At 42.9% G+C, this 11,550-nt stretch overlaps 1 protein-coding gene across 1 annotated transcript; it reads right to left on the reverse strand.

Annotated features, from left to right (window-relative positions):
• Positions 1-6,574: 6,574 nt before the first annotated feature.
• On the reverse strand, positions 6,575-11,550 carry LOC112071724 (homeobox protein XHOX-3-like). Its single transcript, XM_024139165.2, has 3 exons — positions 10,769-11,550; positions 9,458-9,693; positions 6,575-8,417 (listed from the first exon to the last, which is right to left on the reverse strand). Exons 1-3 carry the CDS (start codon positions 11,139-11,141, stop codon positions 7,890-7,892), a joined length of 1,137 nt encoding a protein of 378 aa, XP_023994933.1. The 5' UTR covers positions 11,142-11,550; the 3' UTR covers positions 6,575-7,889.

The following is an 11,550-nucleotide window of genomic DNA, read 5'->3' on the forward strand; positions in this document are numbered from 1 at the left end:
GCCTAAATAAGTTCAGGAGTAAAAATGTTCTTAACAAGTCACATAAGTTGTATGGCCTTCATCTCAGTTCCACTTCCTTTCACCATGAATAGGTGTATTGTCTTTTTAAAKAGCATTTTGGTCCTGGACCTGAACTGGAAGTGTGCTGTTTTGAGGTTTCTTTTGCATTGGGTTTGGAGAGTATTAAGGCCTACAGTATATGGGAATAAGGAGACAGGAGGAGAACGTTGAGTGAGTGTGTAGACTGTGGTGCTGGTGGGTGTGGGTGAGGGGGTCAGCCTACCCCTCTGTCAGAGCTGTCAGGGGTAGAGGGAGACTGATGAAGAGACTCTTTTACATTGACTGGTTGAGCTCTCAGTAAAGCCAACTCACAACCAACCAACCCTGCTGCTTACAAACTATACTCCCGTATCTGGACAGTGAAGCTAAAATGTATCATTTGTCTCTATACTCCGGCATTACCTTTCTCACTCATCATTGTTCACGATTCATTCATGGTTATCCGTAATCATAGAAGCATCCACATTAATGTAAAAGTGTTCAGAAATATACAGTGCCTTCAGAAAGTATTCACACCCTTTGACTTTTTCCACATTTTGTTGTGCCTGAATATAACATTTATTAAATATAGATTTTTTTGGTCACTGGCCTACACACAATACCCCATAATGTCGAAGTGGAATTATGTTTTTAGACATTTTTACAAATCAGTTAAACATTTTTAAGCTTAAATGTTTTGATTCAATTAGTATTCAACCCCTTTGTTATGGCATGCCTAAATAAGTGCTGGAGGAAAAATGTGCTTAACCAGTATTATAGTAAGTTGCATCAACTCACTCTGTGTGCAATAATAGTGTTTAACATGACTTTTGAATGACTACCTCATCTCTTTACCCCACACATACAATTATCCGTCAGTCGAGGAGAGAATTTCAAAAACAGATTCAACCACAAAGACCAGGGAGGTTTTCCAATGCCAAGCAAATAAGGGCGCCTACTGATAGATGTTTCTTTTTTAAACGGACATTGAATATTCCTTTGAGCATGGTGAAGTTATTAATTACACTTTGGATATTGTATCAATACACGCAGTCACTACAAAGATACAGGCGTCCTTCCTAACTCAGTTGCTGGAGAGGAAGGAAACTGCTCAGGGATTTCACAATAAGGTGACTTTAAAACAGTTACAGAGTTTATTGGCTGTGATAGGATAAACTGAGGATGGATCAACAACATTGTACTTACTCCATAATACCAACCTAAATAACATAGTGAAAAGAAGGAAGCCTGTACAGAATAATAAATATTCCAAAACATGCACCCTGTTTGCAATAAGGCACTAAAGTAAAACTGCAACCAATATGCCAAAGAAATTAAGTGAATGTCCTCAATACAAAGCGTTATGTTTGGGACAAATCCAACACAACATATAACTGAGTACCACTCTTCATATTTTCAAGCATGGTGGTGGCTGCATCCTGTTATGGGTATGCTTGTCATCGGCAAGGACTATGACGTTTTTTAGGATAAAAAGAAACGGACTAGGCCTCCCGAGTAGCGCAGTCTAAGGCACTGCATCGCAGTGTTGCGGCGTCACTACAGCTTGGGGTTTGATCCCGTGACCGAGGGACCCATAGGGCGGCGCACAATTGGCCCAGTGTTGTCCGGGTTAGGGGAGGGTTTGGCCGGAGGGACTTTACTTGGCTCATCCTGCATTTGCGACTCCTTGTGGTGGGCCAGGCGCCTGCAGGCTGACTCCAGTCGTCAGTTGAACAGTGTTTCCTCCAACACATTGGTGCAGCTGGCTGCCGGGTTAAGCGAGCGGGTGTTAAGAAGAGCGGTTTGGCGAGTTATGTTTTGGAGGATAAATGATTCGACCATCGCCTCTCCCGAGCMCATTGGGGAGTTGCAGTGATGAGACAAGATCGTAATAAAGAAATTGGGGAGAAAAATGGGGTACAAAAAATGACAAAATTAGAAACGGAATAGAGCTAAGCACAGGCTAAATCTTAGAAGAAATCCTGGTTCAGTCTGCTTTCTAACAGACACTGGGAGGAAAATCAATGTGCAAATATTGTACAATCCAGGTGTGCAAAGCTCTTAGAGACCTACTCAGAAAGACTCACAGCTGTAATCCCTGCCAAGTGTGATTTTAATGCCTATTGACTCAGGGTTCTGAATACTTATGTAAGTGAGTTATTTCTGTATTTCATTTTCAATTAATTAGCAAAAAATTCTAAAAATATCTGATCACTTTGTCATTATGGGGTATTTTGTGTAGATGGGTGAAGAAAAAACTACTTTTTAATCAATTGGTAATTCAGGCTGTAACAACAAAACTTGAAATAAGTCAAGGGGTGTGAATAGTTTCTGAGGGACTGTATATGAGGTACATATTGTAGCTAATTCAAAGAGAAGCCCTGACTGGGATTTGAACCCAGRTCCAGTGACGGTCAAGCCAACACCTTAACCATTATACCAAGAAGTCTGAAGCTCTTGATAACATCTCTAGTTGTTCAGTTAAAGTAACAACAGAATGGTGTGGGCATATACTGGGCGTTCAAAAAATATTAACGCCAATATATCACTGATTGGTCAGCTCGTTCTCCTAAGGATGACATCATCCTCTGTGAGGAAATAGCAAGCATTTTGAAATGGCCTGTTTGAGATACAAGTTTGAGGTGGTGTTTTTTAAGTGTTTTTTTGKTGTTGTCAATTTACGCTTTGACTACGAATACGAGTATAGGATGAGTCAACAACGTTACTAGGGTAAGAGTTAACAGAATAGGCTATTCACTTTTAAAAGTGAGATTTTCACTGGGAAGGGGAAGGCCGACTTGGAATTTCCGAGTTGGATGACCGTTGAATTTTTGTTGTTGACTATTTGTTTTATTAATCACAGAAGTAGACGGTCAAAGTTAGTTAAAGTTAAAAGGAACTCAGTTTTAGTATACGCCTATTTGATTGTGAACTAGCTACATCACCTATTCCAGTAGCCCTATAGGCTCCTAATGCCGCGTTCATGTCAACGATTTGGAGCTTTCAGGTGCTCGGAAGGGACATGTTTACATTTGTTTACATTTTCAGTGGTCCGTGATACGAGTTGAAGGGGCGTTCAGGTGCATTTTTCCCAGTACGAAGGTCGTATTTTAGATTTCCCGCCATCACTTGAACGCAGCATAATCTACGCAAAATTCGGTGTGTTTCCATCTAGCCCATTTATAGACAGGTAATGTAAAACATATACCTTCTTATCATGAACCTGTCTGCCGCCTGAAGCAAATGCACTGACGCTCCAACGCTGTCCCTGAATCTATGTCTAMACGTCAATACGCCTCGCTTACAATATGGTTTTAGAAACATTTGGAACTTTCTCAACGGCAAGAATTAAAACAAAATAAAATGTTAATTAGGTTACTACGCACCTTTAYRGGGTTATGGTTCCCACAAGGCCATGTTACAGCTTTTTGTTTACAGAATACAGAGGCGACCAACTGCTCGAAGTATCTCTTGAAGCATCTCCTAACACCTGTGCGTAACGGGAGGACACCAGAATAGTGTTGGAACCGAAAAATWCTGTCGGCTACAAATGTGTTAAAACCGGTTAAAACAGTGTACAGTAGGCGGCCCAAKTGTATATTTTCTAGTTGTGAAATTATTTTGATGTGATGTGAAAGTAGAGGGCTTTATGTTTCCAAAACCATATCGCAAGGGAGGATTATTAAGGTTTCTAAACGTTAAAACGGAGCGTCGGTATTGTAGTTCACAACCGGCCATACCTTCAGCTGAGAATCMAAGAGGGGGAAACTGTAAGCCCCCTTGAGCCCCTTGGGTTCTTGAGAGCTATAGTGTTTCCCAGAAGTGTTAGTGGAGAACCGTTTGGGTGAGTATATTTGATAAAGAATCRTGTGAAATAAACAGGGAATTGTGTAATCAAATTGACTTAAAAGACAACGATGGCGTTGCAAAAAGAGGCAGTTTGAAAGCATCCCCCTATCTTGCCTCTTGCCAGCCATTGCTTTATTCTTGTMTCTGGGGCTACATTGTGTGTAAACATATGGTGTAAACATGCATTCATAAGATATTGGGCCATTAAACTCTGGCTTTATATCCATACAGCTCTGTTAGGTGAGGGAAATTGTTATGGGCCAGTCTGAATTGACTCGCATAAACAAACGCTATAGCTACAACATGTTTAGTTCCACCTGAATAAAATAACCGGTGACAATTGAATAGACACCCCAACTCTCTCATGTCACCAGCTCTGAGCAGCGGGACCCTTCTACCTCCTCCCCCCTCCCGAGCCCGGCCCGGCAGTAAAGCCCTCTCCCGTGCGCCGTAAATAATGTTGATAAAGACGCCACCGAAAACGACTTTCACGCGTCGCCCGATTGATTTAACGTGACCTCCGTTTCCAAATGATATTGGAAGTCTATTTAAACAGATGAAGGCTTAAATTGTCTCGCTTGTGTGTGCATTAATTCCCCATTCATCATCATTACTCTGTGATTGGTCCATCCACGCCTCCTCGCCAGCCCTGCGCGCTACGACAAGGGCCTGTAAATTAGAATGTAGTACAATTTAAACAGCAGCAGCAGCCTCGGATAGGATGGCTGTGGTTTTTTCTCTATTCAGTGGACAGCTGCTCGGCACCTCCCCTATCAAAACGCTTTGTGCTAGTCAGGGTTCCGACGAGCCCTGCGCCAATTCTCACTAATAACATCTTCTAAGGCCGAGGTAATTGCTGTTACGTGTGCARTAGAGAAGTCTATCATATCTTGTTGCTCGGTCGTATACTGTCTTCCAGCGATTAAATTGAGTGTTAATGGTGGATTAGGCCATTGTGGATTCAACGTAGTAAGGGATAGCTGGGGATCCATATGTGTTGTTGGGTAAATGTGGTTGTAATTTGTATCACTTATGTGTCATTCTGGCACTGTGATGCGCGTTTGAAAAGAGGATCATATGGTGGTGGTGGGGGCTGCTACTGTATGGGTTCATCCAAACCAGCCCCAACCAGTCCTGGCCACTAACCATAACCCACACTGCCACTGTCCAATGGGAAACAATTGTGAAATGGCCAATGCATTTGAATATCTATTTCGTACATTTTTTATTTTCTTGCTGTTATTTTATCATGCACAAGCCAAAACATTTTTCAAACATATTTTCGTCCTGCAATCTCCGTATAAGGCAGAAATATGGCGTGATGGCTTACATAAATCTGCCTTGTGGCTTCTGCCGGGCGGCTTAAACGGTGTATTATTCCAAACATATGCATTTTAATCAGCTCGGTCACACTTACAAGAACTCCAGTTAATAAGGCGATCAATCAGACGGGCGCGGGTAGGGTGGAGGGTATTTCAGAGGGGGCTCGCGGGGGCTGACTGATTAGGGCGAACCTTTTACCTCGTGACACACCGGAATGCACGCCGGATGGGAGCATGATTTAACGAATAATTAGCCAACACATTATTTTCTCTTCAGATAGAAAAATTGATATAGGCTAATATATTTTAGAAACGTGTGTTTATAGGAAAGGGAAAGATATCACGATAATAAGGCCGTATTGTTTTCTAAAATGGTAGGCTAAGTTAAAACAACAGTAAGCTAATGCTGTCTCGTTTATTCGTTAGATAACGATTGAAAATGTGTTAACTAGAGCACGACCATGACTTAGTTTATCTAATTTTACCCTCAATACATAATTAGGCTTATATAGATAATTTGTTACTGCGTTTTACAAGACCATTGAATATTGGAATTTCACATTTCATGTTGGAATGCTTTTATCCACCCTCGACTTAAATGTCACACATTTACACTACTAATTTGCTGAAATAACTTCTAATCTACCCTCTCGACGATTTAAACACATATTAAAAGCCCCTGAGCTCATATTAAAAGTACAGCCTCTTTCTAGTGTCCCATTATATACAGAAATATCTCGTTTACGGAGAGCCTGCGACTCAAACGGAGAGCCTGCGACTCAAACGCAACAAATTAAGCTCACGCTGATTGGTGGGGCCAGTTAGATCATCGATCTTTTACCATTCCAATATCTTCTCGAGACAACAAATTCTGCCGTTGTCTATTAACCGATGGATGGGAGAGAAAATAATGACTGGCGTTAACGGATCCCGGGGACCGCTTAGCTGACATATCCTCTCGCGCGCCCATCACAAGACGACGCCCAGCAATTCTGTGTTTTGACACAGAACACTTCAGTCAAATTACTGCTCTCGTTAGGAGCAATATGCAATGACAATGCCCTGTACCTTAGGTCTATTTTATATTATATTTTTCTATGGCATTTGTCTATAATAGTCCTACAAGTAAATGCATTGCTAGGAAGTTACGTAGGCCTACTTATATTATTTTAGGCCTAACAATGTGCAATTAATTGGTTTTATATCAATAGAATATGAATAACCTTTTGGAATATACTTGTTTTGATTTGATTTAGATTACGATTCTACATGTAGGCCTTCCCTTGATGCCCAGGCTGCAATGAAAACTTAGTATGCCTATTCCGTGAGCTGTAGAATAAAACATTCGATTGATTTTGTTGTTTGAAATGCTGTTTATTGCAAATTTGAAGTCCAGAACAATCCAACAATATATTCAGCAAAAATTACCAGAGAGTGAATTCGCTCTCTTGAGCCTTTTTGCAGAAATTTCTCTAAAACATGACAGGGTTATTTCGATGAAATACTATGCCAGTAACAGTGCAAAGCGATACATGGAAACAAAGAAATAATAGCAATTTCCTCAAACTATTTTAGAATGAGTATAATAAATATAAGGCTTATAGTATCAGAATCAGTCGTTATAAATGCATTTATCCAAGCATTCRGTCTTATGAACATTGGCTACGGGTAAAATAGAATGGGGTAGAATTGGAGGTGGGCAGGGGGAGAGAGGTGGTGGCTAGTGTTCAGTCGAGGGTATATGGGTGAGATGGGCAGCTCGAACGAACTCGGCCTAATTTGCCTGGTGTGATTGTCCAGTGGCTTGTCTTTCTCTCTTCCCCCGTCAAGCCAAAGCGAGCTAATCCGTTCCCCTGGCGCCTTGTTACGGCTTGGCAGAAACGATCCCTCCCGGTCTCCGCGCGCGGCCGGTATTATCATTAATTCAACACTCAAAATTCATCTGCCACGTACATATACATCACTTACTAATTTTACCAGCATCTGCACATTTCCGCCCCAGACCTTCAAAAAAGGGACACTCGGGCAGGGAGAGGGAGCCATAATGAGACGGTGCAGTCTGTTAACAAATTCCCTTGTTAAAAAAAGAAGATGGAAAACATCATTCTAGTGTAACTAGCCTACCCATATATGTAGGTCAATTTGGACATGTGAAGAGACTACAAATAATGATAAACCGTTAACACCATCCATCACGGAGATAAACGTTTGTCTGTAATTCCCAGTCCACCCGCGCGCTCTCTTTCCTCGCACCAAATTAATCTTAGATAAATCAAATGTGYTTTTTGTCCGATCTCGGAATATTTCATGGTCTGCATGGGGTTTTGTAACTGAAATGTATTTTTTCAGTGGATAGCGTGATGTGTGAGATCATCGTGTTGGTGCTTGAAAACATGTAGCTTAAAAACTGGGTAGGCTATTTTTTGCACTCCGAGCTCACTCCTCTCTCCTTTTTGTTATGTAGCAGGTGTATGTAACAGCACGCGCTGCAGTACCTGTCGTTTATGCTGCTGCAGATATGGAGTCTGCTCCACACGAGCGTTCTATTCATGCTGTTTGAGTCTTGTTCATGTGTTTTCTTTAAGTTTGATAAAAGCTCATCATGGTAAAAGCGTATGGCCCTCTTCTGCGCTTCATTGACTCAGTCCAATGAACACATGTAGATGTGCTCTCTTCGTTTTATCTGGTCAATGGCACCTCCTCTCTCTGGTCCAAAGTCACCGGCGAGGACTTGCTCAGCACCGACGGTGTAAACGTCAGAAACGCGTCAGTCCTGGTCGTTGGGGAGCACGGGAAGTCTGACCCGGTGGGCCTCTGTGGAAAGCCGTTTGTTTGAGCGGAGTGACAGGCGAGGCAGGAACAGGGACTCCCCCCGGGACCGAGGCTGTGGGCTGGGCTGGGGTACAGGGATGGGTGCCTGAACGCACACAGCAGCTCCGGCCTCTGGTAGGGATGAGACAACATCCGGAAACTGTCGAGGGACCTGAGTGGGTTGGAGAATGGGGTGGCGGAGGAGGCCGAGCCGGCTCCGACCCCAAGGTGGGAGTAATACGGTAATGGCAGGTGGGACGGGAAGGAGTARCCGAGATTCCCAGTGGCGGCCGCGTGGTTCATCATGTAGGTGTAGAAGGCGGGGTCGGCAGGGTGAGGCCACGTCATGGCCAGACGCTGCCGCTTGTCCTTCATTCGGCGGTTCTGGAACCACACCTATGGAACACAAACATACAGACAGGCGAGGTAAAATATGAACCTTCATACGTATGTGATGAGACAGATAACAGATTTACAGCTGTTTTTGTACGTTTACCCACGGTTCCAAATGGCCTTACAGTTAGAGAGCAGTGGGCAGACCTACACGGAGTGTACAAAACATTAGGAACACCTGCTCTTTCCATGACATCGACTGACCAGGTGAATCCAGGTGAAAAATCCGCTTCAGTCAGTGTAGATGAAGGGGAGGAGACATGATAAAGAAGGATTTTTAAGCCTTGAGACAATTGAGCCATGGATTGTGTATGTGTGACATTGAGGGCGAATGGGCAAGACAAAATATTTAAGTGCCTTTGAACGGGGTATGGTAGTAGGTGGCAGGCAGGTGCACGGGTTTGAGTGTGTCAAGAACTGCAACGCTGCAGGGTTTTTCACTCTCAACAGTTTCCTGTGTGTATCAAGAATGGCCGACCACCCAAAGGACATCCAGCCAACTTGAAACAACTGTGGGAAGCATTGGAGTCAACATAGGACAGCATTCCTGTGGAATGCATTCCACGCCTTGTAGAGTCCATGCCCCGACGAATTGAGGCTGTTCTGAATGCAAAAGGGGGTGCAACTCAATATTAGAAAGGTGTTCCTAATGTTTTGTAAGCTCAGTGTATATATCCGCTTCATATATATATACTATAGGCCTATGCAAATTCCACCTCATTAATGGATACATAAGCTCGCCCCTTAAATGTTTTCTGTTTAATCATTAACACAATGAATTAACGTTTAATTTAGTTAAATATTGCCCGTGAAATTGCATTTACTGTATTGTTTTGAGAACCCACATAAATATAGGCTGAGTAGCCTAGGCCTCGATTTGTCTGACATGATTTCAAGTGAACTCATATTTTCTTTTTAGATTTGCAACTAAGATATGTCCTTTCTATGCCAAATATGTTATATTGGCAATAGACTCATATGTTGTAGAGAAACGTTATGATGTTGAAATAGGCTTCTGTTAAAGCCGAAGAGCCTTATCTTACCTTGATTGTGGTCTCTGGTAAATTTAGTGAAGCCGCCAGTTCACATCTCCTCGGCCTGGACACGTAATTCTCCCGATAGAATTCCTTCTCCAACCGGCCGATTTGCTCCCGAGTGAATGCTGTCCGGTACCGTCGCATCGCGTCGGCCCCGTAGGACAGCGAGCCCTGTCCCGAACCCATCTTACCAAGATCCATGCCGCTGTCAACCGGGTGGCAGGGGGAATCACCGTTTCGACCTGGAATGGGTTTAAAACATTCATCAGATTATTAGTTATAGAATAGCCTAAAGGTACATTTGATGAAAATAGTATCCTACAATTAAGTGTTGTACAGGTTTTCTTTTGTTATTTTTGTTTTTGTATAATTGTCACTGCAGCTTTTATTTTTCGTTTGACTGAGGTTGACAAAAATCGAAAGCAGAGCACCACAACTAGCTAAAATGCATCTCATCATAAATGAAGCCTATGTAGGCCTAGAGTAAACTACATAATCCAGATAAATGAATACCATAGCTAACTGCAGAAGGGATAATTATATTAATCCATCATTGTGATAGTTATATTTTATGCAGAACCCGATTTAATGTGAAGATAATAGCATATATAATCATTCGTTCAACATGTAGGATACTGTTTCCCATTCATTTGAAAGCAGGACCTCAAAATACATATGGTAAGCATTAGACAACTCATTTGGAGCCTATTTTTCATAAAGACATGACCAGTTTGATGTCAGTTCTCCTGGGGTATGGTCCCTAGATAATTCCAATCAGTCTACCAACGAATTAATAAGGTATTTTAGTGTTTTGGGGTCTGCCATTTTTATTTGTGGTTTGTTTACTTAAAATCTCTACTAGCAGCATGCGTGCAGATTGGTTAATTTGCTACAGGGTGTCTGGCCCCGGGGTAACTCGTTTTAAAAGTGTCACTGTGGTTAAAACCCTAGCTAAGGGGGTGTAACCCAATAACAAGACGAGATCTCTCATGAGTGTGGATGTAACAATCTATAGAGAAATTAATTAATTCCAAATGAACGTTGTTATAAAAACAATAACAATTATGTTCAGTAAATTGTCACTCCCTATCCATAATTCAATCGTACGGAATATCTTGCATATGTTACGCCATAATTTACTTTTTTTCATTCTGGACTGCATGCACAGAAATAGGCTGCTAGCAATCGATTGTAGACCATGTTTACACCGTCACATCGATTGCATTCATTAATTTACATTTTCCCACATTCAAAATCACATCCGTGCAATGTGTTGAGAAAACGAAATGAATACTGTCATGCCGTTTTTTTCATTACCTTTCCCATTGGGGTAGTCCATGCTTTCTGACGTGCAGCTCACATCAATTTCCTCATAGAAGTCTGACTCAGTGTCCGAGCTGCTGGTTTCTTTGTTGGTGCGATCTATCCGGTGTCTCTCTGTAGAAGAAGACATGCCAACCGGCCTTACATCAGCGCACACGCGTCCCTGTGCGCCCTCCACCTCCTCGTCTGCTCTGTCTCGCGAGTAGGGTGAAGAACCCGGGCTCAGGCAGTTCCTGTGGACCGTCTTTCCTTGCGGTTCTTGTGCGGGGCTTCCAACTGCTTCCGAGAAATTAGAGCCCGTCTTGCCAACCACGGTGCCAAGTTGACCTCCCTCCGCGAGCATCACCATCTCCTTTCTGTTTTCCATTACCGACGAACGAACGCGCGTGGAATGAACGGGCGCCAAATCACTATGGAGAGAGCCAAGCTGTCTGTGACACTGCAGGCTACGGATGGCGAGGGGATTCAGTCGTGAGAGTGGAGAAAAAAGAGTAGAGGAATTGATTGAAATGAGAGGAGAGAAGAGAGGGGGATGTACGTTCTGATCCTGCGAGGCGAGAGCTTCAGAGTGCGGCACAAGCCCTGGGAGGGATCACCATTGCATTCTCTTTCTCTCGAGCTGTCATTCTTAATAGGGCAGTCGTCATAATGGCACCCCTGATGACGCCACGCATCGATTGGATGTGGATAAACAGAGAACGAGCAATCACAACCGCGGGATGAGAGATAATAGGGAAGACAAACAGCTTTGGACAGGAGTGTTGGCTACAAGCACA

The sequence above is a fragment of the Salvelinus sp. IW2-2015 genome, unplaced genomic scaffold, assembly GCF_002910315.2.
Source record: "Salvelinus sp. IW2-2015 unplaced genomic scaffold, ASM291031v2 Un_scaffold1703, whole genome shotgun sequence".
NCBI lineage: Eukaryota > Metazoa > Chordata > Actinopteri > Salmoniformes > Salmonidae > Salvelinus > Salvelinus sp. IW2-2015.